General features: G+C 52.4%; 8 protein-coding genes across 8 annotated transcripts; 5 read left to right on the forward strand and 3 right to left on the reverse strand.

Annotated features, from left to right (window-relative positions):
- Positions 1-42: 42 nt before the first annotated feature.
- LAESUDRAFT_758663 (alpha/beta-hydrolase) lies at positions 43-2,985 on the forward strand (the record flags this gene model as incomplete). Its single annotated transcript, XM_040912480.1, has 18 exons — positions 43-181; positions 234-429; positions 482-518; positions 573-667; positions 726-763; positions 826-857; positions 916-1,176; positions 1,233-1,303; positions 1,364-1,704; positions 1,755-1,798; positions 1,857-1,920; positions 1,975-2,049; positions 2,103-2,126; positions 2,184-2,190; positions 2,245-2,354; positions 2,410-2,420; positions 2,478-2,639; positions 2,689-2,985. The coding sequence occupies 18 exons, from the start codon at positions 43-45 to the stop codon at positions 2,983-2,985; spliced, it is 2,004 nt and encodes a 667-aa protein (XP_040764998.1).
- Positions 2,986-3,287: 302 nt separating this feature from the next.
- Positions 3,288-3,797, forward strand: LAESUDRAFT_651747 (uncharacterized protein; the record flags this gene model as incomplete). The annotated part of the gene is made up of 4 exons (XM_040904314.1): positions 3,288-3,408; positions 3,460-3,509; positions 3,558-3,593; positions 3,648-3,797. The coding sequence occupies 4 exons, from the start codon at positions 3,288-3,290 to the stop codon at positions 3,795-3,797; spliced, it is 357 nt and encodes a 118-aa protein (XP_040764999.1).
- Positions 3,798-5,214: 1,417 nt separating this feature from the next.
- On the forward strand, positions 5,215-6,957 carry LAESUDRAFT_736508 (DRMBL-domain-containing protein; the record flags this gene model as incomplete). Its single annotated transcript, XM_040910694.1, has 7 exons — positions 5,215-5,408; positions 5,463-5,662; positions 5,725-5,936; positions 5,990-6,186; positions 6,246-6,280; positions 6,336-6,564; positions 6,621-6,957. The coding sequence occupies 7 exons, from the start codon at positions 5,215-5,217 to the stop codon at positions 6,955-6,957; spliced, it is 1,404 nt and encodes a 467-aa protein (XP_040765000.1).
- Positions 6,958-7,144: 187 nt separating this feature from the next.
- On the reverse strand, positions 7,145-9,400 carry LAESUDRAFT_758666 (acetyl-CoA synthetase-like protein; the record flags this gene model as incomplete). The annotated part of the gene is made up of 9 exons (XM_040912481.1): positions 7,145-7,187; positions 7,243-7,404; positions 7,464-7,744; positions 7,797-7,910; positions 7,976-8,248; positions 8,303-8,356; positions 8,413-8,865; positions 8,941-9,158; positions 9,214-9,400. The coding sequence occupies 9 exons, from the start codon at positions 9,398-9,400 to the stop codon at positions 7,145-7,147; spliced, it is 1,785 nt and encodes a 594-aa protein (XP_040765001.1).
- A 2,003-nt stretch (positions 9,401-11,403) lies between these two features.
- On the reverse strand, positions 11,404-12,754 carry LAESUDRAFT_725169 (40S ribosomal protein S4). Its single transcript, XM_040908766.1, has 5 exons — positions 12,673-12,754; positions 12,384-12,461; positions 12,149-12,329; positions 11,693-12,092; positions 11,404-11,638 (listed from the first exon to the last, which is right to left on the reverse strand). The coding sequence occupies exons 1-5, from the start codon at positions 12,673-12,675 to the stop codon at positions 11,509-11,511; spliced, it is 792 nt and encodes a 263-aa protein (XP_040765002.1). The 5' UTR covers positions 12,676-12,754; the 3' UTR covers positions 11,404-11,508.
- Positions 12,755-12,946: 192 nt separating this feature from the next.
- LAESUDRAFT_651777 (ubiquinone biosynthesis O-methyltransferase) lies at positions 12,947-14,166 on the forward strand (the record flags this gene model as incomplete). Its single annotated transcript, XM_040904316.1, has 4 exons — positions 12,947-13,192; positions 13,255-13,362; positions 13,420-13,728; positions 13,789-14,166. The coding sequence occupies 4 exons, from the start codon at positions 12,947-12,949 to the stop codon at positions 14,164-14,166; spliced, it is 1,041 nt and encodes a 346-aa protein (XP_040765003.1).
- An 89-nt stretch (positions 14,167-14,255) lies between these two features.
- Positions 14,256-17,648, reverse strand: LAESUDRAFT_725172 (TFP11-domain-containing protein). The gene is made up of 7 exons (XM_040908767.1): positions 17,581-17,648; positions 16,320-17,524; positions 16,044-16,269; positions 15,797-15,987; positions 15,578-15,744; positions 15,146-15,527; positions 14,256-15,091 (listed from the first exon to the last, which is right to left on the reverse strand). Exons 2-7 carry the CDS (start codon positions 17,490-17,492, stop codon positions 14,372-14,374), a joined length of 2,859 nt encoding a protein of 952 aa, XP_040765004.1. The 5' UTR covers positions 17,493-17,524; positions 17,581-17,648; the 3' UTR covers positions 14,256-14,371.
- Positions 17,649-18,203: 555 nt separating this feature from the next.
- LAESUDRAFT_736512 (uncharacterized protein) lies at positions 18,204-26,964 on the forward strand (the record flags this gene model as incomplete). The annotated part of the gene is made up of 25 exons (XM_040910695.1): positions 18,204-18,456; positions 18,520-18,624; positions 18,685-18,725; positions 18,785-19,061; positions 19,112-19,246; positions 19,297-19,381; positions 19,441-19,534; positions 19,589-19,997; positions 20,356-20,836; positions 20,888-21,677; positions 21,741-22,404; positions 22,452-22,906; positions 22,956-23,562; positions 23,619-23,786; positions 23,846-24,414; positions 24,471-24,540; positions 24,593-24,922; positions 24,978-25,218; positions 25,275-25,760; positions 25,815-25,959; positions 26,012-26,086; positions 26,135-26,224; positions 26,281-26,494; positions 26,562-26,711; positions 26,768-26,964. The coding sequence occupies 25 exons, from the start codon at positions 18,204-18,206 to the stop codon at positions 26,962-26,964; spliced, it is 7,131 nt and encodes a 2,376-aa protein (XP_040765005.1).
- Between the last annotated feature and the right edge of the window lie 415 nt (positions 26,965-27,379).

The following is a 27,379-nucleotide window of genomic DNA, read 5'->3' on the forward strand; positions in this document are numbered from 1 at the left end:
AGTGAGTCCGCCTTACCCCGCCTTCGGTCGAATTCGCCTGCCATGATTGGGCTGCCGGCGACGTTGCTTGCCCTCGTGGCGTCGACACTGGTTTCTCCGGCACGAGGCCAGATTTCCAGTAGCTGGCCGCAAGCATATCCGGGCATGCCAGAGGATAACTACAGCGCTGCTTGGCAGAGCTGTGAGTGTCATTCTGCTGCTGCGCGGAAACTGGTCTGATGCTGTCACGCTAGATTTCGAGGTCAAAGAGTCGCTGCCAAACGTGACGTGGAACCTCGGACGGAGCTTTGCAGGCAACATTGGTGTCCAGCGGGCTGGCCACCCTAATGACACATTGTTCTTCTGGGGTTTTGAAAAAGAGAGCGGATCTCTGACAGCTACTGCTGGCGACCGAAGCGACGAACCCTGGGGTATATGGCTAAACGGCGGGTAGGTACCATAATACCTTATAAACAAGAAATCCCTCAATTATTTCTTATAGTCCTGGAGCAGCCAGTACTCTTGGGCTGCTTTACGAAGTATGTCTGCGCTCTTGCATAGATTGTGATGATTCTCAATATCGTCGGTTGCAGAATGGTCCTATCCACCTCTCTCCTAATTATTCGGTATATGAAAACGTGTATGGCTGGAACAGGCTTGCGGATTACTTCTGGATCGACCAGCCTGTGTAAGCTGTCCTGCAGATGTTAGCATCGTATGTGGCTGATGTCAGCCGCTTGATGTAGAGGGACAGGGTGGTCAACCGCTGATGATACTGGATTTGGTAAGGATTGATTGACACTTCTGAATGTGTTAGAGGGGTTTAGCCAACTAGACGTTCATCAGTTTACGACGAAGACCAAGTGGGAACAGATTTCGTGAGTAATGCCATGCGGGCTGAATGTGCTCTAGCGACTCACGCTCTTTTCATTTCAGATGGGCTTCTTGGAGAATCTTGTCCAAGTCTTCCCCAGTCTCAAGACACGACCCTTATACCTTACCGGCGAGAGCTACGCTGGTATGTACATAGTGAGTCTTCCGTCTCCTACGGTGAAGCTATCGTTCCGATGGTCGAATCGAAAGCCCTACATCACGAAAGCATACTTTGGCCTCTCCGACCCTCCCGTGAACCTGGTGAAGATTGCCATTGGTGACGGGACAGTTGGATCGGCTGTGGTTTATGAATACTTGCCGACGGTAAGGGTGAAATCACTTTCTTTTCCGAGCCCAGCTCCTAACGCGACACGCACTAGACAACCACGATACAGACGTATCCTCAGCTGATCGGATACGATCCCGAAGTCTTTGAGTGGTTCAGGGAGCAGTACGTCCGTTGCCCCTGACAGCTCTCGGAATACTGACAACTGCTGCACCATTGTTACAGGGAGCACCTATGTGGGTACGACCTGAACTTCACGTATCCCCAAGACGGCCACTTTTCCGACCTGCAATTGATCTATCCGACCGATCCTGGACGAGCCGCCGAAGTGTACTTGAACATGAAGAGTCGCAAATCCATCACGTCGAAGAGAGAGCTCATGATAGAAGGTCGGAGGCGCTATGGGAAGTCCAGCATACTGGCCAGGGATCGAGCGAACAATGTACGAAGAGAGATCGCCAAGCGTGACTTGATCGGCAGAGCAAACGGCACTATTGATCCGTGGTATGGGTGCTTCTTGTATGATGCGATGATCGAGTATGCCCTCAACTTCACTTACCCCTGGAGTGCGTGACTGTGGTTTGTGCAAGGTTGGAAAGCTGAGCATCCCGAACAGATTACTATGGTGGCTTCGAAGACGGGAGCATTGTCGGTTTCGATGTATGTCCCTGGGCAATTCTCTTGGGAGGCTATCATTCTGATGCATCGCACGTTGCAGGTATATGACGTACCAGACGCTTTGAACCCTGAGATTCCTCTGGACGGAAGCTATTTTTACAATGGTCCGTCTGGTATTCTTCGTGGAAACCAGGTCTCCGCTTGATGTCGTTGTGCAGATCCCCAGACAGTAGCAGCTTTGCACGCTCCCACTAGCAAGCAATGGGTCGGCGAGATGGAGTACCCATTCCTAGGTGCGTCTAACTGTGATGTTATCATGAGTGAGGTAATCAACGATGGACGATAGGCGGCGAGGATTATGAGGATCCTAGTGAGTCGCTGCTGATATCAATGAGTGTCAAGTCGCCTTGATAACGCTTGTTCACAGGTGTCGAGTGAGTTTGTGCCCAGAATACGTGGATACCGCGATTGACAATCAGCATGATCAGACCGATGGCATTCTTGACTGAGTTGGCAACGAACGCATCAGAGCGCGGAGTCTCCGTCGTCCTTTACTCTGGAAACGATGACTCGCTCATCGCGCACCGGAGTACTCAAGGTCCGCCCCTCACTCGTGTTTGTTATGATGTGGCAGCTGACGTGCCGGAATGCAGTGGTCATCCAGGTTTGTCCGATAAGTCATCCTTGCCTTGCGACCGATACTGACGGCACCGCTTCTCAGAATACGACTTTCGGCGGTATCCAGGGCTTCACAGTACCACCAGGTACCCCTTGGTATGGAGATGATGGGAGCTTCGCAGGCATCGTCCACCAAGAACGAAATTGGACCTATTTGCTTTTCAAAGGAGCAGGGCATCTAGTTTCCGAAGACCAGCCAGCGAACGTAAGCAGGTCCTCTCCCTGCCTTCTCAATTGGGCTCATCCCTGCTCAGGCATACGTGTTCCTCCGTGAATTCATCCTGGGCGACAACCAAACCGGCTTTGTCGAAACGACCAGGGGACATAGCGAAGTAGTTGGAGGACAAGTCTCCTTGCTTGCCGCCGCCGTCCTGCCCGGCCAACCCGGGATCTACATCGGCTCAGGTGCGACACAGTCGACATATACGTTCCCGACGGCTACCATTGCAGCATGGGAGGACTACATCGTGACCGCGACCGCAACTGGTGATGTTGCGAAGGCAAGATCGGCATCCGGGGCGAGGCCAACTGCTAGGATGAAATTTCCATGATTCTCGTGACACTTGATAATTTATATTTTTGCGGACACCTGCGATGTTGTTGTGACTGGGTTCGATTACGATACTTCTAGTGACTTGCAGCTGGAACTGCGTATCCAAGCACTCGTGCCGTGTTGGTAACAGCACGTCATCCGTAGTGTGCGTTTGTCTCACGACCGAGTCAGGGGGCCAATCTTGCCATGAGGTGTATGCAGCATTTGATTGGAGCTTCGGCCCGTTAGAGCGTACGCTAGAAAGCAGCCTATAAGTCGCCATCCGCAGCAGGACGGAACAGCAACCCACCGTGATCCACCATGCCCGCGCTGAAGTTGATCACCGTCAATACTGCCCCGGAGCGCGCGAGGCGCCTCATTGGGCGCATAGTAGAGGACGTGAAGGACAGGTATACGATCGTACATCTGGACAATGTGGAAAGTGAGCTTGAAGGCGTCATTTTGCTGAGACTGTTGTTGATGCGTTGATCAGGGATTGAGGACGTGAAAGCTGCACTGGAGAGGGAGAAGCCCGATCTGTTGGTAAGTCTGCACGTAGTCCTGCAATGCACCCGATTGACAGTTGCGCAGTTCACAGCGTCCATGTGGACACCCGAACAAGCTCAGGTGCGTGCGGTCGCTGCGCATTTCTGCCCTAGGGTTGATTTCTTGAAACGACAGGAAATCGTTGCCATCGCGAAGGAAACTGTGCCAGGCATCAAGACGTTTAGCCTTCCGTATGGGTTCCAGGTTGAGAAAGGACCAGACGCAGTGGTAGAGTTCATAAAGGAGAAATTGCCCAGCATAATAGAACCTGCTGAGGAAGTATGACCGTAGCATACCGTGACGGCTGTCTGCCGTGCAATGGTCCATGTATTCGCGCAGCATTGTGTCGACTGTATATGGCAGTGATAATGTTCGAGCATCAATGATATCAATCACGTATGCGTATGCGTGGCCCGACGAGACAGCTAAACGTGAACCTTGGCCAGAGGCACTCACGCCACAACCGCGCGGTTCCGGTCACAGTCACATCTTGAGCAATACCTTCAGCCACCGCCGCGTAGGCCGTGCATGTGTCCCGACCTCCAGAACACGTACGAGAGCCACTTGAATAGGCCGCACTCGATGGTTTGATAGGTATTAGTCTCCTAGGGTTGCGCAATGGCAAAGAAACGAAAACCGGGTGTCACACTGCGCGCTGGGGCATCCTACACTTTGGATGATTTCTTCGGCTCAAAACCCAGTTCTTCACGTGCACAGAAGAAACAGAAGTTTCAAGGACATGTGTCGCGAGCTAAAGATGAGGATGCGGTGCCAATGCGCCAGGTAGTAAGGCCAGAAGAGATCATAGTGGTAGATTCGGACGACGAGGTCGCTGAAATAGCTCGCACCGCGTATAATACGTCTGCTTCCGGCAAAGGCGCTGCGAAACGCAACCTTCATCACCGTCGCGGAGAGGAGTTGATCACCTGCCATGCGGTCAAGTTGGAAGAGACTGTTCCTCGGCTACCTTCCCCTAGGTATCGCGCAGGGGAGGCAGCATCCTCCTTCGGACAACCATCTACCTTGCTACTTCCTGACAGCGCGCATTCTGGTATCGTCGACTCGAATGACTCTCTATTCGGTACCCCAGCGTTGTTGCTCCCATCAAGCTCGACAACGAACTCTGCAGAGCGGACGGACTGTTCTTCTGACTGCAGCTCCCGAGCAGGATCTATGGACGCCCCTATTGCGTCGCCTCCTGGCATTGACCCTGAAATCGATGGCGAATTTATCTCTTTGAACTCGGACGTTGAATGGGCCACTGGTGACGATGAAATGGTTCCCGGACATCCAGAAGTTGCAGCTGAGCTTGAAGAGGAAGAAGCAATCGACATAGATTTGACCATGGGGGATGAGGAGAGAGCTCGAACCGGAACATCTGACGAACGCGTCGAAATTTGTCCTCTTTGTGACTGCAAGCTTGAAGGCCTAAGTGAACGAGTGGGTCAGAGCAGCGAAGCGTTTTAATATGCGCTGACAGCCGCTTAAACAGGAGATTCATGAACACGTCAATGATTGCATAGACTCTATGGCGGACTCTTCTCTCAACAATTCAGGCTCTAAATACTTTCCTTCCGTACCTTCGAGATCTTCACAGCCACAATGGTCCTCAGAGGTTTCATGGCCTTCTGCTAGCACTTCTCACGTCAACGTCAAGGAAGAAGAAATTTCAACATCTCTCCGCTCTACAGGGGCATTCTCTATGCTCATGTCCTCATATAAAGAGAACGAAGCATGGAAAGAAGCTTCTGCCGCAGACGATCGTAATTTCCGCCCGACGAAAGGAAATGGCGGACGGCGCAAGGCTCCATTTTACAAGATCATGCAGGGCATGCCCATCGCAGTGGACGCCTTCCGCTACGGTACCATTCCTGGTGTCACAGCGTATTTTCTAACGTGCGTGCGTGCTGACGTGGCGGTCTGCTTGCACTGACCTCGTTCGATATTTAGACATGCTCATTCTGACCATTACACTAACCTATCGTCTAACTGGAAAGCCGGGCCAATATATTGCTCTGAGGGCACGGCGAACCTGATTGTGCATATGCTGGCCGTGGATCGCAAATGGGTGCACCCGCTGCCGATGGACGTTCCCACGGTCATCCCTAACACTGGCGGTGTCAGTGTTGCCCTTATTGAAGCTAATCACTGTGAGCACAGAGTCCTGTGCTCTTAGGCACTCACGATCTTACGTACGTTGGCTACTTCACAGGCCCTGGGTCATGTCTATTCCTTTTTGAAGGACGACAGACGGTCAATGCAGGGGACAGCGTCTATAAGTCGCCCTTCGTCGGCTCATCCAGAATTTTTCGGTATCTGCATTGTGGTGATTTCCGCGCGTCTCCCCAGCATGTTATGCACCCAGCAGTAAAGGGTAAGCGAATCGACCATGTCTATCTCGACACGACCTATCTTGACCCGAAGGTGCGCGTCATGCTTCGTCGTCTGAGAGATGTAGTACTGACTCTCGAGAGTAGTACTGTTTTCCGCCACAGCCACAAGTAATCTCTGCATGTGCAGAGCTTGCGAAGAGAATTGTGTACGGCGAATCGTTGCACGATGCAGACGATGTTGCCAAGACCAAGCGGAATCAGACAATGGACAGTTGGCTGATTGCACCAGAGAAGCAGGGTGAGCAGGAGAGCAAGCCGGGCAAAGTGCTCGTCGTTGTTGGGTAAGTTTGCGGTGATATTTCATATTGAAATAACACAGCTGAATATACGAGGCACGCAGGACATACTCTATCGGAAAGGAGCGTATCGTAAAAGGTACCCCCTCGTATCATATTGAAGTCTAGCTGGGTCTCACGGAGGTAATTTGTAGCCATCGCTCGCACTCTGCAGACGAAGGTCTACTGCGATTCGCGCAAGGCGGCAATCTTGCGCTGCCAGTCGGATCCAGAATTGCACGAACTGCTCACGAAGGATCCGTTGGAAGGTGGCGTACACCTAGTGCCCTTGGGCGTAATCGCTTCGGACAGGCTTAAGGAGTACGTTGGGCGGTTTAAAGGACACTATAGCAGGGCAGTAGGCTTTAGGCCGACCGGATGGACGTGGGTATCATTTATTAACCGATGATGTTCAAAGCTTATGACCCGAACTTCTTTAGATACTCCGCCCCCGCTGGGACAGATTTGATGCCGGCTGTATCGACCATAATTTCCCGCTCGCAGAGCCGCGCATTCACCCATGCGCAGCTCAATCCCACGAAGAACTCCTCGGCTGCGTTGCAGGTGTATGGAGTCCCTTACTCGGAACACAGCTCATTCTTCGAGCTGACCTGTTTCGCGTTGTCGCTGGATTGGGCGAAGATGATTGCGACGGTCAACGTAGGAAGCGAGAACTCCCGGCGGAAAATGGACAAGTGGATTGGGCGATGGGAGACGGAGCGAAAGAAACGTTCGAAAGGTGAAGTGGTGGGATGCAGGGCGGAGGACTATTGGTAGCTATTTTCATTTGTCACATACTCTACACGGTGTGAGGAAGACGCGTTGTGCCGAGCTCACACAGTGTTTACGACCTCGAAAGTACGTGGCGCTGCTAAAAATCTGCTTTACAAAGCAATACAATACATGAGCAGCTTGCGCTTTGAGTACCATATTCCAATTGTTCTGGTCGGTCTTCACTTGCAGTTCAGCATTTGGCATTCACCTTGCTGGAATTGACATTTGCGTATCTGCAAAGTCTTCATGAGACTAAGGCCCATGAGAAAATTTGATAGAAGAACATACAATGCATCAATATCTTCTGCGTATAAAGCAAGCGCCAGCTTCCTTTGAACTGTCCCCTTCGCCGCGCGAGGTAGTGGACGCTCTGCATCTGCTACTATAATCAACTCCCTGTAAATGCGACCGAACACGGGCGCCTGCTCGTTGGCTTCTTCGATTTGACGCCTGTGTGGTACAACGCGCGCGATCAGTACCACACATTGGCAATTGTGAAATCTGCGCACCATACACGGTCAATGAACTTGTTCGCGGCTTCTTGGTCGCCGCGTTTCATGGCATGTGAAGGGGCTGGCTCAATGAGTACACCTGGCCATATGTAGCCTGTGCGACCGAACATGACTGCGCCATCGATGAGCGGATGTCCGCCCAGGTGGCTTTCCTGTGGAATGGGCACGAAGTTCCATCCTGCATGGAGGCGGCGATTAGCGACGTATAAGCGCGCTACAACATTGGAGAACGAGATGCACCCGAGCGTTATATGATCACGTCGTCCGTCCGTCCGACACTGACGGAGATTATGAGGAGGGTCATAACCGGTAATTCGAAGTGGATACTACGCACATCCGCCACAGGTTAGGCTTCGTCGGATGTGGTATCCAGAGGTCCGATGTTGCATATCCCTTCTCCCCATTTGGGAGATTTTCGACGCTCGGTTGGTGGGTTGGGTTGCTCTGGATGATTGTCCACGATAGGCATTCAACCAGCCAGGCTTAAGGAGAACCTCTGATGCGCTCACCATGAGAAACAGTTCGTACATGCCGCTGCCTTGAGGAACCCAGCGGATCTTGCATCTTTCCGGAAAATGAATCCAGTTCCAGTCTGAGCGAGACTTCAAGAGGGCCTTGTTCTCGCCTTCCGGGAGACGACCGGCTTCGAGAAGGTCCTCGTCTGTGTCGAACATGTCTGTGATTGGCCGAAACTCAGTTGCAGCATACAATGAGGACAGCCGCACGCCAGCAGTGGTGAGTTTTGCACCATTGGCAGGTGACATGGGGGCACCCGCGAACATCTGAAATGTCAGTATTAGTGTTTAGACAAGCCGAAGAAGTGATAGCAAATGTACCACGACTTGCAGTGATGCAAGGTACTTGATATTCTCCTCCCCGTGGGCCCACAACTACGTAGACATGTAGTTCAGCATGGCTAACCGCGCGAAACAAGGTCAAAAATCACCTCTAAAACCCAAGGAGTTGTCGGAATGGCATTTGCATTTGTACGACGTGCAGCATCAAGGATATTGTCGGGGTTCGCTGCCACCGGCGGCAATCCTAGATGTCCTTGTGGGACGAACAGACTTGACGGCTGTCCCGAGACCAGCGGTGCATACAGTTGCACACACATGCCCATTGTACCGAAGCCGCACGGCGCCATCGCCGCCCAACGTATGCCGCGATCGCGTGCCTTCAAAAAGACCGGCGTGCTGCACCAGTGCAGTATATTGCTACCGCTCTGCGGGATAGGTTTTGGAAGTCCGGGGGACCCGGAGGAGTGCAAATGCAACACGACGTCAGTGACCGCAGGGGAGACGGAGGGTACAGGGTGTGGGGAGGGCTTCGCGGCTGCTGACGCATCGGAAGCTGAGGCGAACCGGGGGAAAATCTGACCCAGAGACGGAGGAAGGTCGGCCTGGAGTTCGTAGCCAGGCAGCAGTGCAGCACTGATGCCATCGATGAGGGGCTAAAGGTCCTCCTGCTATATCACCCTGTGGCAATCCACGCATTGGAGCATGCTCGAGATCGCGATTGCGGTGAGGTTCGTATACATGGGAAACGGCACCAGGCCTGCACGGACGGCGCCCGTCGTAATTGCGTGGTACAGAAGAATGTCGCAGTGGAGAAGCATGCCGACGATTGCGCGCTCGGGGCCTGCGTGCTCGGGGCGTATATGATGCGCAACGCGGTGCGTCGCGTCCGCGAACTCTGAGAAGGAGATGCCGATGTAGTCGGGTGAGGCAGGATCCTCATTCGGATAGACGAAGTACAGGGATGGAAGGGTTGTGGATGACGTGGAAGTCGAGGAAACCTGGGAGAGCCGCAACGCTCCCGTCAAGCGGAGGACAAAGCGGGATGTCCGCGCTCTTCAAATTAGCGGTCGCCTCCTTACCGCAGACGGTGGCAGGCGTCCAGGCAAATTTCGAGAGCAGGCTACGAAGGTACTCCATGACGAGGGTGAGGATGGCCTGCGGGGCAGGACCTTAAATCCTGCACGGATTGTGCAGCCAAAAAGCTGCACAATGCGGCCAACGCGGCATGGGGTTGCTCTAAAAGTACAGTAACGATGTGAATGAGTTGAATGTTTCACCTTTTCCTGGACAAAATGAGATCTACAGTTCGGGGACAGCTTCTAGCACCCGGATCTGCTTGTCCCAGCGGAGCTTTTTGTTGTTGTTGCCGCACTGTGTCGCCGAAACACTCCGTGATCCGCGGGTTTCACTGCAAGCAGTATATTACTAGGACCAGAAAGACCACATTCTTCGAGCAGTGAGAATCTTATTTCTAAGATCAAGGAATCTGCCTTCGGCCGCCGATTATGGCACCACGGTGACTTGCGCTGCGATCTGCAGGAAAGAGTTCGGACGCTCCGGGTGCTTATAATGGATGATCACAACGCTGTGACAATATCGCATAGGAACAAATAAGGCGTGGAGAACTACTTCACTGCAACATCAGAAGCTGTAAACCTCAAGTAATGAGATGCGCACGAACACGTCAAGGCTTGTGACAATCTGAAGGGAAATGCACCCGGTTGGTTTCGGATGACGAGTATGATCAGGCCTTTCCGGATGAGACCAGTTGGGGATGAGCGACGACTGCGCTGTCCTGCGTCCTTACATTCATTTCCGCTATGTGGGGTCCGCGGTTGTTCTCTCGACGAAAGGGTGTTTTCACGGACGCAATACAATCATTCACGGCGGGGAAGCGATGGACACAAGCCAGCAATCATGATAGGTCAAGACATCGTGTGGCACACGTATTATGATCTATCCAATAAGCAACGGAGTTAGCTATAACTTGATGATCAAGACAAACCTCACCGTCGATGGCGAGAGAGGAAACGAGCGTCCGACCGGTTACTTCATGAACTCCACTATTGAAAGACAAATACTCACTGTGGATGGAGGGGAACAGACTATACGAGACAGTAAGCCAGAACCCGCGGCGCAACAGTCCGTGATGGAACGCGGCCGTTTGATGCTGCATCGGACTAGGTGAATTCCTTCCAATGACATGTCCCACAATGACGTGAGGTTGGATAAAAGCGCACAGTTGCTTGATAAACTGGTATCTGTATGCTGGTCTGGCTCTCAACGTGTCTAGCGGTGGGGTTGCTGTGGCACGGCACGCCGCCAGGCACCGACGAATCTGCAAACGGCCGATCCTCATACATTTATTGAACGTTTTGCATCCTTGCTAATGGCGCTACTAGCATGCATGATGCAACACCAAGAGACTGCAAAAATAACATTCAGCGATGCGCCCATTGTTCAATGGCTGTTTCCGTCAACTGATACCTTTGCACAGCTCTGCCACCGTCTCAGTACTAATCATGCCTCCTGTGACTGCCAATAATCTGCACGTCGGAAAACCAATCGACATCCAGCGATGCATTTCCAGACGGGAGCTGGTTCATGACAAGATCCTGTGATGGAGAGCCTTGCATTTGACTATTGAAATACTGGGTTTCATGGAGGAAGGAGGTAGATGGATGCGACTGCTTCATTCGATTTTGATTTCCGGAAGCAGCTCTATCCCTGATATCAGCATTACCCGAGAAGTCGTCGCGCCTGGCGCCCTCTAGAGTGCGATGCATTCGTCTTGCGTAGTATAGTGAGAGTCAATCGATCAAGCCACTGGCGCACGCCCTGAACGAGACATTGTGCTCATGGACTCTCCGCCGATTTCCCGGCCTTGAGTAATTGATTGCTTGGATTGTTGACTTCGGTGATTTAAACACCAACGTTGTGATACAATGCATGCATCAGAGATTCTTTGACGGTCGTTCGACTTGGACACAGTGATGCGACCCAAGCCTGAATATTGAATACTCCAGATCGCGATCGCCGTCATACCAGAGCGGATAGATACATGGCTCGAAACCTACACAGCGCAATGCCAAAGGCCCAGATCAGAGTCCACACGCATGTCGCAGCGTCCCCCAGTATGACCCTGCGCATAAGCAGCGGTTTTGATGTCGTGAAGATGGCATACAGAGCATGGCATAATCACGGGGACAAGGTAAAGACATGAAAGATGCAAACCACGACGACGTTTACTGCTCGGCCGCCCGCTGCCGCCTCCTGGCATCCCGCTCCTCCGAAATCGTGAGCTTCGTACCCTTGCCTCTTGGCATGGAGATCCAGGGCTTAATGCCCTCACCAAGAACGAAGATATTGGAAATCCTGCATTCGATGTATCAGCATTTGCGATCGAAAATGAACCAGAGAAATGCATACCGCGTCGCGAATGTCCGGTCCAAAGAGTCTTTCACATGGACAATGTCGAAGCCACCAATGTGCTTCTCGCGGTGCACAATGACACCAGCACGACCCATGTTACGGCCACCAGTGATCATAACGATGTTGCCAGTATCAAACTTCACAAAATCGACGATCTTGCTCTGCTGAAGGTCGAACTTCACGGTGTCATTTACTTTAATTAGGGGATCGGGGTAGCGGATAGTGCGGCCGTCGTGCGTCACAATGTATGGGACACCCTTCGCGCCAGTGGCCATTTTGCGAACCTTGAGGAGCTTGTAAGTCGCCTCCTCAGCGGTGATACGGTGGATCGTAAAGCGGCCCTTGACATCATACAGCAGACGGAAGTATTCGTCCGACTTCTCGATCGTGATGACATCTACACCGCGACACTTCAAGCAATGCCCCTGAACAAGTTTGGGTTCTGCGACGTACCCATAAAGCCGGCAGGGTACGTAGTATCGGTCCTGACCTTGCCATCGACCTTAATCAAGCGTTGCATTACGATCGAGAGGACTTCTTTGCCGGTCAAGGCATACTTGAGCCTATTACGTAAGAAAACGGTGAGAGGCAGGGATTCTCGGAGTTTATGGGGACCGGGGGAGGGACGGGGAGCCTAGCAATTTCAGGATTTAGACGGATACTAGAGATACCAGTTGACTGCACGCACGTAGGTACCGCTCAGCTTGTCGAGCATCCATGATGATGGAGCGTTGAGACGCTTCAAGTGCTTTTTCGGTCCACGGGCCTGCAAGGATCACAAATACATAGAAATCAGCACCCAGGCCAAAGTGAAGCAGGAGCCAGACGAGTCAACGGCCAGAAGAGTTGCGCAGGTCTCCAGAGTACATCCGTAGATCAACGTCAGCATCCACCCCTCCAAAGTGCTCTTCATGCAATCCGACCGCGCAGACTCATAGGTAGGCCGTCAAGGGGACATCCAACAGCATTCTACTGACCATGTTGGGCTTCTTGTGGGCTTGACGTTGGCGACGGCGGCGGCCTCGAGCTTGCTGCTTCACGTACTTGGGCAGTCCTTCCGCAATGGGAAAAACTTCAGGGCAAGGCTAAACTGCACCACGTGATCAAACGCGCCAGACCGGACGCGTCCTGCTCGTGCCTCCTGCTCCTTCCTTTCCTCTCTTGCATGCTGGCTATAGTCGTGATCGCCCATTGATTCCTAAGCTTCTGGTTGCGAAAGTGTTGGAAATCAACAGGATGAAGACTTCGTGCATGCTCAATTGGCACTGGCAACAGTCAACTCTCTCTCGAGCTGGACGCAGCGTGGTGCGGAATCGGAGGGCGTCGGCCTTCTTTGGACGGTCATCCCATTCTCTGTCCAGCACCCAGTCGACAGTCAATCCAAATGAGATTGACCTATTCTCTCGCCTGTCTTCGCAGTGGTGGGATGAGAGAGGAGAATTTACTATGCTACACAAGATGAATCCAATCAGGATGCGCTTCATTCGCGAGAAACTGGTAAGCGGCGCATGCCGGACGTGCACATGTCGGCTTATGTATCTCAATTTGTGTAATCCAAGATTGAGATGAAAAGGGAAGACGTGGAAGATAGCGCAGCCGATGAGTCGCAGATCTTCCAGGGACTTGACGTGCTAGACGTAGGATGCGGGGGTGGGTTACTTTGTGAGGTATGCTCGTGTTCGGTCCAATATTATCCTGCTCACTAAATCAGTCTATACACTTAGAGTCTCACGCGCCTTGGAGCAAATGCGCTTGGTATTGATGCCTCTGCTTCCAACATTGGCATTGCTGCTCTTCATGCCTCGGCGGACCCCGCATTGCACCTCTCCTCTTCTCCTGTAAACCCATCTTTTTCAACATCTGAAAGCCAAATCCCGCACCGTCACGGTCGCTTGGCTTACGAGCATACATCTGTTGAAGAGCTCCTTGCGCTACGAGGGCCAAAGCAATTCGACGTTGTGTGCTCTATGGAGGTCCTGGAACACGTCGACAATCCCCGGGCATTCTTGCGTAGCTGTGCCGAACTTGTCAAAGTAAGCTCGATAATGCCAGAGCTTCAACATGCCGCTAAACGTTCGGCTTTTTCCACATAGCCTGGCGGTCACCTATTCCTGTCCACAATCGCACGGACGCCACTGGCTTACTTTCTTACCATCTTTGCCGCTGAGGACCTATTCCGTAAGGTCACGCCCGGGACCCATACCTACTCGAAGTTCATACTCCCGAGTGAACTTATCTCTTATTTCCACGACTACCGGTCTTCTACGCCTTCTGCTGGTGACTCTGACACAGAAGGCCGGAGATGGATTTCTCGCTTGTACAATGGTGTCCCTGCCCGTACAGAGGCGGAAACAAGAGGCATGATCTACCTGCCATGGAAGGGCGAATGGATGTTGGTGTCTCGCAGCTCGTTTGGGCCTCAGCTGGAGGGGTGTAATTACATGTTCTGGGTGCGACGCCCTCGAGAATAAGAAAGCATCTGTCTCTATCTCCCGGCATCTCATAACTGTGTGCAGCATGCGAAACAGTGGCTGGACTCTTATATTGAATTGCCTAAATCGTAAGCCATTGATTAATATGTTAACGATATCGAAATTGCATCTTGACCACAACAATATATCAAAACAGCATGCAACTATGAGTACAGAACTACTGAGTAGGGTATATTTGGGGGGTTTACTTTTGCTTGATAGCCCTGGACACCATCGTCTCTAGTGAAATCGCTCTGTACTCGTCTCCATCTGGAGCCCACACAGCATCGTCCAAAATGTACACCAACAGTCCACCTTTCCCATCGACAGTCTGGGAGACACGGAATAGCGCCATGCGCGACTTCTCATCGACGCGGCCGGCAGGCATGAACAGCAGATTGTGCGAAGACGCATATTCCTCCACGATCGAGCGGAAGGTGATCTCCTGCGTTCGGGCAGGACGAACCTTCTGCAGCTTCTGCTTCGTACCCGCCGTCGCAGGAGCAGTAGTGAGTGCGTGATGGTCTGGTCGAGGCAGGCGGGTGGGAGCTTCAGGACCGAGCTCAATGGCCTTATTCATCAACTGCAATCCGCGCGTGAAGCCCTGAGCAACGTTAGGCATGCTCTGCACATTCTCCGAAAATGTTCCCTTCCAAAATGAGTACCACTGCGCGACCTCCTCGAAGCTCGGGCTCGGCTGGATGAGCCAGATATGCAGCACGTCGAGCCACTTCGGGAAGAACTCCGTTTCGAGGATACGGGAGAGGATGGATGGGCTTAGGAGGCTCTCCCACATCATGACGTCTTGCAGAGGCGCCATGTCTTGGTTGCGTGGATTAACGCGGAAGTCCTCGCGCAGTCTGCTTCCCAGCTTTGGTACAACATATTTGAGTAACATTGCGTCCCAATCGCCCACGTCGAATACCTGGGAAAAACCACGTTAGCTGCTGCATGAACAAAAAGTGAATGTAAGGCTTACATCTCGCCACACCGTGAGGTCTTCCGGCATGCCCTCCGCCACGGCCCAACTCCTCAATAAGCTCTTCACCTTCCGACGAGCATCACCGAGCACCTCTTCCAACCTGAGTCCGATGTGTGGCAGCCATGGGAATACTAGTCTCTGCAATGGAACCTTGCTATGGCGCGGGTTCCAGTCGCCGACAGCTTTTGATACCTTTGGGAGGACGAGCTGGTCGAAGAAGTTGTCGCGAATGAAGGGAGGTAGAAAGGCTGACCATGCTTCGTACAATCGTACGGCCGGTAGTGGATCGTCTGGCGACCAGTCGTTATTGATCGACGATCGCACCTTTGGCAGCCAGGCATTCCAGAGCAGACTCTCGTACGGCGTCATCGGTTTCTCACTGATAAAATGTTAGATCCCAACCATGATGTGTATGTGCAAGAGACTTACACTACAGGCGCGGAAGTGATCATCGTGCTTGAGCCATACACTTGGATCTGATCTCGAGGGGTCTCATTTGACACCACCATTTTCAAAGCACGCCTCCACAAGCGTAGTGACGGCGTGAACACGTCGGGCTCTTTTAGAGGATGCCATTGAGAAATCATTCGCCGCATCTATAAAGGCCATGAGACTGAGAACCATCGTATGGGCTAAGGATTGGCTTACCACTGGTGCAATGGCTGCAACAATTACTTCGTCTAAGCGATAAATGTCAAACTCCTTGGGGTACTGGCCAAGAAGCTTCTCAAAATTCGGGGAGAACGACTCCAGCAAAGCCTCATATGAAGATGACATTTCCCTCGCCTGAGTATTGATGTCGTCCACGACAAGGTGTACTTGCTGGAGACGCGCGATGACTGAAACGTCGAGTGAGTATGTTGCACATGCATGATATTTTCGAGTTCAAACTCACGTTCGGCTTCCTCCTCCACCCTCCTGCGTAACCGGGCGTCCTCTTCGCGTATCCACTTCTTGCGCTCCTCCAATGCTCTGGCTTCACGCGCAAGCCCCTCGAGGTCACCCTTGCATGCCTCTGTGATGAGACGGAGGTTATGCCGCACCTCAGGCAGCCGTGTGGTGTCTGCAGTTGGTGTCCACGAAGCTATAGAGACATCGGCGAGAGAAGATACTTCGCGCGGCTAAGCAGACAGTCAATTCGAAATACAAGATAGACAGCTGCTGTACTTACCGTAGCACCGGTTGCATCAATGATCTGTCCAATTCCAGCTTGCGGGACCTCTTGACCCGCCTCCGCGACGATCTCCTCATAGGTCTTATGTTCAATCCGCGTCTTCACTTTCTTCGGCTTCTTCCATGCCTCCTCCCTTTCTTCGCGCGTCTTCCCAGCTTTACGTCCCTTCCTAGCCGCGACCCTGGCTTCTTCCTCTTCGTCACTGACCGCCTCTCCTCTCCGCCGCGCCTCTGCCTTCGCCTGCTCAGTCTTCTCCTTGAAGCCCTTGAAGGCGAGGCCCATGCTCTTCGGACGTAGCTTGCTTTCAACTGGCGTGACGATACCCCCTCCTGCCGTGCCAAGCCCAGTGCCAGCTTGCCATCCCATCTTTGCCAGCATTCGGGCACCAAACGAGCCCTCCAGCTTATTGAAATGCTGCAGATCGCTTGCCTTGAGAGGTACAGGCTTTGGCGCGCTCGCTCGACTACTGGGGTTCCGTAGAAACGACCGCTGCGTACGTGCAGCCCGGAAGGCAGTGGGGAGATCCTCCGTAGACATGGGTGCTGGGGAAGGTGAGGGAGATGCAAACGTTGCTGATGGGCGGGACGAGGAGCCAATGCCACCTTTACTGAAGCCTGCAAATGTACCTCCTGCCTGTGAGGCGGACGCACCTAAGCCCAAGCCTCCGAACCTAGGTATCTGCTCCTCTTCTTCCTCTTCCTCCTCGCGCACTCTCGGTGATGGTGGTTTCAAAGGCTCTTCCTCTTCCTCTTCCTCTTCCATGTCCTCCTCAGCACCGCCCAGCTCATTCTCTACCTCATCACCGTGCTCATCCTCTTCACCTTCGTCCTTCATCTTGGCATCAACATTGGTAGTTTTGTCCATGTCGACCTTCTCCCCCGACACGAAGGCCGGTGCCTTCGCCCAATCCCTCCGTCGTTCGGGTTTCCCTCCCTTTCTTCTTCCAAGACTTTCTTCCCCTTCATCGTCACTCGCAAAAACTCCGTAGATAGCGTCCTCTTTGCCATCTCTACGGCGCCGCTGGCGCTTGTACGGGTTCTCGAAGAGCTCTCGCTCTTCGCGGGCATCAGGATTACTATCGTCGAAAGTGGTCTCGTTGAAATCGTCAGCGTCAGAGACAGAAGAAGAGTCCGAGTCGTCTTCCAGCAGTTGGCGTTTTCGTCGGGCCATATCCGCTCAGGGATAGAAGAGAGAGAGAGCTTGTAAGTATCGAGTGAAGTGAATCTCAGCCACCGAGCACTGAACCGCTTATACGCAGACCGTGTGAATATAACTCCAAACATATCGATGCGTATGTAATCAACGCCACCGAGTGCTAAACGCGACCAGAGTCAACGACGTGGCTATCTAGTTTCAAGCTTGCGTTGTATCGCGACGCTTACTCATCTTCAACTATGGAGCTGGACTCTTTGACTCGCAGCCAGGAAGGAAGGTGTTTCAACACCATGTCTTGGAAGGCATCAAAGGAAACGCTTGCCTGTGCGATCTCCGCAGATCTGTACAAGATCTGAGCACTGCCGTACCAAGTCATTTTACCAGGACTCTCCACTGTCGCCTGCAATGAGGCCTGAGGCTTCGATGTTGGGCAAGGCGCTTCAAGACCTGCAGGAGGATGCATGCCTTGGCCAAAGTGATATCTGCTGTTCTCGAAGCCGTCCAATTCAACCTGATCGTGCGCACGATATGTGCAACGATTCCTAGTGGCGCCCCATGAGTCATTGCGAAACTCTTTCGACATCCTTATCTGGTGCCTATGTATCGAGCTTCTGGGCACCACTTAGCGAGATTACCTTGCCAGGTTCGCCCTGTACTCCATTCGTACATAAGGGAGAAAGGTCACAGGCTTGCAGTGAGTCATCCGTTCTTGCCTCCTTCACTGTTATGGCACCTACAGCGATCGAGCAGTCAAGCCAGGCAACGAGCAACGGCACCAAGCCCACGCTTAAGCCAACACGTATTCTTCACCGGACTCCATGGACGCCACCCGTCGCCGCTTCGGCGCAGGGGATTTACGTAACGCTAGAAGATGGGCAAACGCTTATTGATGGAGTCGGAGGCGCTGCCGTCGCCTGTATTGGCAATGGCCATCCTGAGGTGACAAGGGCGTTGAAGGAGCAGGTGGATAAGGTGGCATGTAAGTATCCACAACGCGTCGTGGTGTTTCGGTCTATAATGAACGTATTGCTCCCCATTGTAGACGTCTACAATATGCAGCTCTCCAATCAGCCCGCAGAGGAGCTCGCAAAATTCATCATTGATCACAGCGATGGAGCCTTCGAGCTCTGTGGGTTCGTTTCTGGAGGTGAGTCGATATGCTTCTCGTGACGAAGTTCGACTGAAGAAAATGTGGTTTGATTCTCAGGAACGGAGGCTATGGAAGGCGTTATGAAGCTGGCTCGTCAGGTAAGCTCTCGCACTATTTCTCACGTCAGCGACCGCTGATCTTGAACATCTCTCTCCAGTACTTCTATGAGAACAAGCAGCCGCAGCGCAAGAATTTCATAGCTCGCCAGCTGTCGTTCCACGGGAACTCAATTGGGACTTTGTCTTTGGCGATGCATCCCACACGCCGGGCACCGTATGCTGCCATTCTGGACGATCAGCATTTCCATCACGTTTCTCCTGCATATGCGAAGCGCTTCCAGAAGCCCGACGAGACCGAAGAACAATATGTCGAACGCCTGAGAAAGGAGCTCGAGGACAAGTTCCTCGAGCTCGGTCCGGATACAGTTATTGGCTGTAAGTGTCTCATTTGACGCCGTGTTGACTATGTTGACTAGTGATTGCAGTCGTCGCGGAAACTGTTGTTGGAGCAACCACTGGCGTTGTGGCGCCCCCCAAGGGCTACTTCAAGGCAATGAAGTCAGTTTGTGACAAGTATGGAGCCCTGCTCATCCTTGACGAAGTGATGAGTGGGATGGGCCGTGAGTGCCGCCGTTATCCCGCAATATGCGTTTGCTAAAGATAAGACAAGGCTTGGGTACACTGCATGCATGGCAAGGCTTTGGCGACGGCATCTCGCCTGATATTCAAGCTGTTGCAAAGGGCCTTGGAGGAGGGTGCGTGCCCGTCAACTATCATCGAGTGGACAGCTGAGCGGACCGGAGCATCACTCTAGATATGCATCAATTGGTGCAGTTTTGATGTCCAAAACGGTCGCTGATGGCATCCGCGATAGTGCTGGCTTCTGGAAGCACGGTCACACCTATCAGGTAGGTATCTCTGCTACCAAGCAGGATGTGTATTTAACGCGTGTGCCATTTCAGGCTCACCCTTTGGCTTGTGCAGCCTCCTTGGCAGTGCAGAAGGTGGTCCTCAAAGAGAACCTTCTTGAAAACATCCGCGTGCAGGGCACGTATATGGGATCTCTCCTTCGCGAGCGTCTCCAGTCTCCAAACGCCCTTGCTGCGCCGTTCACGTTCGATGTTCGCGGCCGTGGCGGATGGTGGGGCATCGAGTTTGATTTTTCCTGCCCCGAGGCTGCCAAACTTGACTTCAAAGGTGATCACTTTGCCACGATGGTGCAAGCCCGTTGCATGGAAAAAGGCTTGATCATCATGGGTTTGACGAGCGGTGCTAACCTAGAAGGTACGGCTGGTGATCACTGCATGCTCTCTCCGGCATACAATGTGACTCGGGAGCAAGTCGAGAAGATCGTCGACCTCTTTGTTGAGGGTGTTGAGGATATGCTAAAGGCGAGCACCGTCTAAGAGCATGCGCATAAGCAATTGTAATGTACCAGTGTAAACATCTCGATTTCATTGTCAATTGGAGCGTCAGTCGCCACAACTTTGAGTCGGAGACGGCGGAGTTTTAAATGCCCGAGTACGCGTCGAGCGCTTGACGCATTGGTAACCCTGAGCTTGTCGCCGCCACAACCTCGTTTGTACCGTACCGCCAGTCGATAGCCTTGAAGACAGGAAATCGATGGCTCGCTGCATGCTCTAAATGGACTACACCCATCACCAAGAAGCGAACAGTAGCTGCAGCACATCCGCATCGCAACCTGCACAGCCACCTACTTCAACGCCAGGGCCCTCGAGCGAACCCAAGGCACTGCGATCCAGTGCAAGAGTCAAAGCAGCGAAGCAGAAAGAGAAGGAGAAGGAACTCCATTCTGCGGAACAAGCATCGTCCTCGGTTGTACCAAGCAAGCGCACGCGCGAGCCCGTCTTGGCTAAGGGAAAGGGAAAGGAAGTGTCAGAGGACCATACACGATCGAGCAAGAGGTACGCCTATCCGCATTACCTCCACGAGACATTACATAACTCGATGTCCAACAGAGCACGCCGTGCTGCCTATTCTGCCAGCCCTGCTCTAACTATTCGCGAAAACATCCGAGACGCCAAAGGCAAGAAGCGCGCTCAACCTGAAAGTCATTCTGAGGAAGAGGAGAACGCCGCTTCATCTTCTGCTGCCACAGCTACGACAAAGAGAACAAGAACTACTAGTAACTACTCTCTCAGATCCAGGACAGAAGTTCAGTCATCCTCTGACATGACAAAGAAGTCTAGGTATGTCCAATACTACCTGTCTCCGTTTGTGCCACTCAATTTTGTCATCAGGCCCGCCACTGGTAAAGGCAAGGCTGCAACAAAGAGCAAAGCAATGGCTGCAGCCGCCAGCTCGTCCAATAGAGAGGAAGGTGACATCGACATGATGGACACTGAGTGTATTGCAAACGAATTGAGCCAGCCGAATGAGAAGCATGATGAGCGAGACGAACGATCGCGAGCGGAGGAAAGTGTTGAAGAAGTCCCTGACGACGATGAAGGCGATGATCATGACGATGGCCACGACGACGAGTCTGAAGAGTCGCCGAGAGGGCCCGGTGGCATCGATGAGGCCTCAGCAATGGCTATATTCGGTGACTATCGTCAGCTTGGATCGTATATGATGGGCCTTTCAAATCGCCTCAAGACCATGCTGAACAACATCAAGTCCACAGCAGATCCGACAACACGCCTCGTCACTCTGCAGGAACTCAGCGAGCTGCTCAGCATTAGTACCGAAGACACCCTGGCAGGCTCCTTCCAAGTCGAGTCTTATATTCGAGAGCTTGTTCGTATTCTCGGCGGGACAGGTGGTGATGCTGATGAAGGTGATGATGACGAGCCGGCGGAAGTTGACGAAGATGCCGCTTTGGCTGCAGCGCTAGCCATGAGCACAGGTGGCTCACCGTATCAGGGTGATGAGAACCCGGAAGCTCAAGTTCTAGCCTGCAGATGTCTCGCCAACTTGATGGAGGCGCTTCCAGGCGTCGCTCACACTGTCGTCTACCATGGAGCCATCCCTGTCCTGTGTAGCAAGCTAATCGAGATCTCGTATATTGACTTGGCAGAGCAGACGCTCAGCGTGAGTTTGAATCTTTCGTCACTATCTCAGGGTTCGTTTCTAACAGAATTGCTTGACTTGCAGACGTTGGAAAAAATTTCGGAAGAGTTCCCAAGTTCGATCGTCCGCGAGGGCGGCCTGGCTGCGCTACTGAACTATCTCGATTTCTTCTCAATAGCTGTTCAGAGGACTGCTCTGCAAGCCGCTTCCAATTGCTGCCGCAATGTGTCGATAGAACATTTTCCGATGATCCGTGGAGTGTGGCCCATTATTCGCAATTGCTTGGGATACGCTGACCAGAGATTGGTCGAATATGCTTGCTTATGCGTTATTCGAGTTGTGGATGCGTACTTCCGTGCCGCGCCCGACAAGCTGGAGGCGTTGGTCGACCTGGACCTCATTCGGGCAGTGAATCTGCTCCTGCTCCCTTCTGGTGGATCTCCTTTGATTGCTGCCAGCACATTCACTCTGTTGCTACGTGCACTCGCCAATGCTGCCCGTGCAAGCCCCAGGATTACGCTAGTGCTCCTGGAAGCCGGTATTGTAGATACACTCTACCAAATTCTTACAGGTGTACTACCTTCGGCCTGCGAAAATGGTGACGAACAAGGAAATGCCGGTGATGGTCAGGGACTCGGTGGCGGCCTTGCAGACATGACTGTAATGGAGAATTTGGCACACCGTCCTAAAGATCAGATAGAGGAAGCATTGAGTCTCGTCTCGGAGCTGATGCCACCACTGCCAAAAGGTGCGTTTCCCATATTGTCCTCATCCAGTGTTCCTGACATAGCGTAGACGGAGTATTTGATCACAAATCCTATTCAGAAAAGGCGGTATCGAGGTTGGCAAAGGCGAAAGCTAAGGCAGATCGGGCTGCCGCACGTCAGGCGACAAACACGGCTACTGGAGTAGATGTGGCTCAAGGACCTGCGGAATCCGTCCCGACGTCGTCATCGTCCGCGGTAGTCGAGGATCAATCAGCTCTAGACAATGGTGCAGCAGACTCCCAATCAGTCCAAGACGGCGATGACTTACCACCAGCTGCACCCACGAAGGAGGGCAGTGTGGATCGTACGGAATTATTGCGGTCGAAGCCTGAACTGGTGGGCCGGTTCATGCGTTTGATGGTGCCCATACTCGTCGATGTCTATGCGGCCAGCGTGAATACGCCGGTACGGATCAAAACCCTCACTGGTCTGCTCAAGGCTGTCAGCTTCCTGGATGGAGACGAGCTGAACCGTGTCTTCACTGTGAGTTTGTGTATTGTTGAAAAGGCGTGTGTATTGAATGAGTTTTCAGTGTGTTCCTATCGCCAGCTTCGCGTCATCAATCTTGTCTGCGAGGGACCAACCACCGCTTGTCATTGGCGCGCTTCAGCTAGTCGAACTGCTACTGAGCAAGGTCCCTGCGGAGTACAAGCCGGTCTTCCGTCGCGAAGGCGTGCTTCATGAGATTGAGACCCTTGCAGCCCGCGCTTTGAATTCCTCGAAGTCCAAGGAGAAAGAAAAAGACAAAATCTCACCAGAATTACCCTCGCCAGCGGAATTGATGGCCTCAGCATCATTGCCGGCATCCCTTACTATCGCGGCATCCTTCCCAGGCTATAAGAAGCTGTCGTCTCTGTCCATCGACCCGGACGATGCTATCACTCTCCGTGCACGTGCCATTCGCTTGAAGTTCCTGAGTGGCGGAGATGATACGCAGAGCGATGACGTGTTCTCCGCCTTACGTCGCCTTGTCGAGTCGCTCATGAACACTTCGGCATCGGAGAAGGAGCTAAGTTCCACATTGAACGAGCTAGCTGCTTTGTTTGCCTCTCCTACGACCTCTGTGTCTAGTTTCGAGCTTCTGCAGAGTGGCGTTGTGGATGCATTGCTCCATCTGATGACTGATGAGGGTTGGACCGGTGAGTGATAGCCTGTTGCTACTTATTCAGGCCTTCTTACCATCGTTCTCTGACAGTCGGCGTGAGTCAGCGGCATGAAATGCTGTTCTCTGCATTCACCACTCGGAAATCAAGGGGTCAGCCAATCGGGCAGACACCATTCTCCACCTTCGTCAAGAAGCTTCAGGAGAGTTTGACTAGGATGGAGTCGTTTGAGGTCATAACTGTGGCTCAGAGTGCAGATGGTAAGTTTTAAAGAATAATTTGCGAATGTGGGGACCGCATATGCTGATGCTGCGGATAGATTCGAAACGAAGCTCTCCTTCCTTATTGGCTAGACAGCTCCGTCTTAGGTTGGTAGCAGCCGACGATTCTGACATTCCGAAGAACCTCAGCAACATAGTCGTGTCTATTCACGCAATCGCCACATTCCAAGCGTTGCACGACTATCTCCGACCAAGAGTTGCTGGCTCACTTCCTAGCAGTTCGCGTCTATCGGGAATGCTCGCTGCACTCGCAGCATCCGGATTCGCTCCACCGTCCTCCTCACGCAGCGGTCTTGCCGAGGCTCCCAAGGCTGCATCTGTATCCCCTGCCGCTGAGAATGTTTCTAAGGAAGTTAGTGTGACCCGTCGCCGGAGCTCTCGGCTGAGTGCGAAACAGTCCGTAACAGCAGAGGCGGCCACTACCGCAGCAGCTGAAGTGCAAGCACCAGCCGACGGGGAGAAGAACGAAGCTGTCCCTTCTTCCGCTGCACCTGAGTCTGCAGAAGGCTCATCGTCGGCGCTGACCACTTCTTCCGGCGGAACTGTAGTCCATGAGCCGGAGTTTGAGGCCGACTTCACTGATGATGAAGTCGACGTTGATGCGGAGGTAATTTCTAAGCTCTACCGCCATTAAAATTTTACACTGACACAAAGTATGATCAGGTTCTTGAAGATGAAGATCATGTAGACAACCCGGATGCAGACAAAACCGTCACTGTATCTGTTGGAGATGGTGTGTGATACTGTTTATGCAGGCTGTAATCACTCATTCACTGCTTCTTCAGATGGTTCGAAGGTCGAGGCACAAACGCCTGATGGTACCCGCGTTCCTACGCCAGCACCGTCGAAGGGACGGGGTGCTCTGTCGACGTCTAAAGGTCCATCGACACCGGGCGCGTCATACGCGGCTGCCTTGAAGTCAAAGCCTACCGACTGGCATTTGGAGTTCTTTATGGACGATCACAAATTGCCTCTCGACCTTACCATCTATGGCGCAATCCACCAGCATGAGCTGCGTAAGAAGTCTGGCCCTGTGTTGTCACCTAGCATGATTTGGCAGGGAGTCTATACCATCAAGTTCAAAAAGGTATCAGGTCCTGCATCTGCGTCGGATTGTACGTCTATTCTATCGCGTCTTATTATCATCGTGCTGAATATAGCAATGAACAGCTCGCACCGATGAGTTGGGAACTAGAAGCAGATCACCAGGACCTCTGTCCTCTTTACCAGAAGACGCTCCTCATGGAAAAATCTTGCGTCTCCTTCGTGTATTGTACAAGCTCAATGCACAAGAAGCTGATCGCGTGTCCTCACTCGGAATTCAGCGCGTGCTTCCGGAATCTTCCTTCGTCAACAACAAGCTAACAGCCAAACTGACAAGGCAGTTGGAGGAACCGATGATTGTCGCGAGGTTGGTATTGCATTTCAAAATACATAGTATTAGTTCCTCGCTTATATTTTCCTTAGCTCCTGCCTCCCGGATTGGGCTCTCGACCTGCCACAACATTTCCCGTTTCTGTTCCCCTTTGCCACTCGTTATAATTTCTTGCAGTCGACGTCATTCGGCTACGCTCGTTTGATCCTGAAGTGGCAGAGTCAACAGACCCGAGGGCAGGACAGCTCCCGTCGTGACGATGGCGTGGGCTTCCTAGGACGTCTACAACGTCAGAAGGTCCGGATCTCTCGTCAGCACATCCTAGAGTCAGCTGTCAAGGTCTTCGAGTTGTACGGCTCCTCGTCTTCCATACTGGAGGTGGAGTACTTTGAGGAGGTTGGCACTGGGCTCGGTCCGACGCTCGAGTTCTACTCGCTTGTGTCAAAGGAGTTTGCCAGGAAAGACCTCAAGATATGGCGGGATGCAGATCCTCTCCTGTCCGGTCCATACGTGCATCATCCCTTAGGTCTATTCCCAGCGCCTATTAGTCCGAGCAGTATAGCAAATGACGGCGGACAGTGAGTGATACGTCTTACTTGCAGTCATCTACCCTGACGCATCTCTTTCTTTAGGAAGCGAACCCATATCTTCCGTGTTATAGGGCAGTTCGTCGCAAAGGCGATGCTTGACTCCCGCATCATCGATCTGTCATTCAACAAGACTTTCCTGAAACTCATCCTCGGAGAGGAGGTTCCTCTGACGGTTGAAAACCTCAGGGTAGGTGTTTGAAGCTATCAGACTCATTCTTGTGCTGACAGCAATTTCGTAGCGCGTGGATCCTGACCTTGCGACTTCGCTCGCTCAAATTCAAGGCCTCGCCCTGGCAAGCAGTCAGAACGACAAGGTGTGTTATACATGTTCGTAATACAGTCATTTTTATAACTATTCTTAGATTCTCCGCAAGCTCGGGGTCGTCGGTGATGTTACGGTCGAAGATCTCTCTCTGGATTTCACAATACCGGGCTATGATATCGAATTGAAGGTAAGTCGCATACTCTGCGTTATAAGCATGTCTCTTCCTCAATGTTATGATCGCAGCCCGGTGGCCGCGACATTGCTGTGACGTCTCAGAATGTGGACGAGTATGTATATCAGGTCCTGGATGCCATTATCGGCAAGGGCGCGCAGCTCCAGGCGAAGGCGTTCCGAGAGGGATTTTCCAAGGTCTTCCCGATCGCCGATCTACAAGCGTTCACAACAGACGAGCTGGTGATGCTGTTCGGAAACGCGGAGGAGGATTGGAGCTTAGAGAGTGCGTTTTTGACTTACATCATGACCTTCCCCTGATATTGACCTACTTTTACCCCTTTTTTCTCCAGCATTGAGTGAAGCATTGAAGGCTGATCACGGCTTCAATGTCGAGAGCCGTGCCATTCGCGACTTGTTGGAGATCATGTCAGAATTTGATGCTCCCACTCGCCGCAGCTACTTGCAATTTATCACTGGCAGTCCGAGGTTGCCTATAGGTGGTGCGTATGATGCGTCTTCGTCCGTGCTCACTGGTGCTGATTCATCATTTGTTTAGGCTTCCGAGGACTCAATCCACCACTGACTGTGGTACGCAAGCCACATGAAGCGCCGCTCGCCGCGGACGACTATCTCCCCAGCGTCATGACGTGTGTCAACTACCTGAAGTTGCCAGAGTACTCGTCGAAAGCGGTCATGCGGGAGAAATTACAGATCGCAATGAAGGAAGGAATTGGCAGTTTCCACTTGTCATAGTATCGCGGCATCTTTTATCATTCATACTGTGCTTTCGTAATTGTGCTTTTACGTAGAGTCTGTCAAATCGGACGTTAGTAAATCCATGTTATTATGCTCACACGTCCTGCACTCCAGTTGTGGCCCTGCTGCGATAGTTCGAAAATATTAATGTTATTAAAGCATGTCGAAAGTCTCTACAACGATGTACATCGAACACGAACACGAATGCATAAGTTCGACTCCTCATCTGACTGCTTTAAACTGTCGAGAACCGTTATTTCCGCGAAGGAAACTCCCATCGCAACGCCAATCCTGGCAGCAAACATCGCGACAGTATGCGAATCAATGGACCCCGCCAGCGGGATGCGGGATCTTTTATGATTCGCATACTGTCGCGATGTTCGTGCAGGGAGGTCTCCAACCGCGTCTGTGC

This window comes from Laetiporus sulphureus (assembly GCF_001632365.1).
Source record: "Laetiporus sulphureus 93-53 unplaced genomic scaffold LAESUscaffold_16, whole genome shotgun sequence".
Lineage (NCBI taxonomy): Eukaryota > Fungi > Basidiomycota > Agaricomycetes > Polyporales > Laetiporaceae > Laetiporus > Laetiporus sulphureus.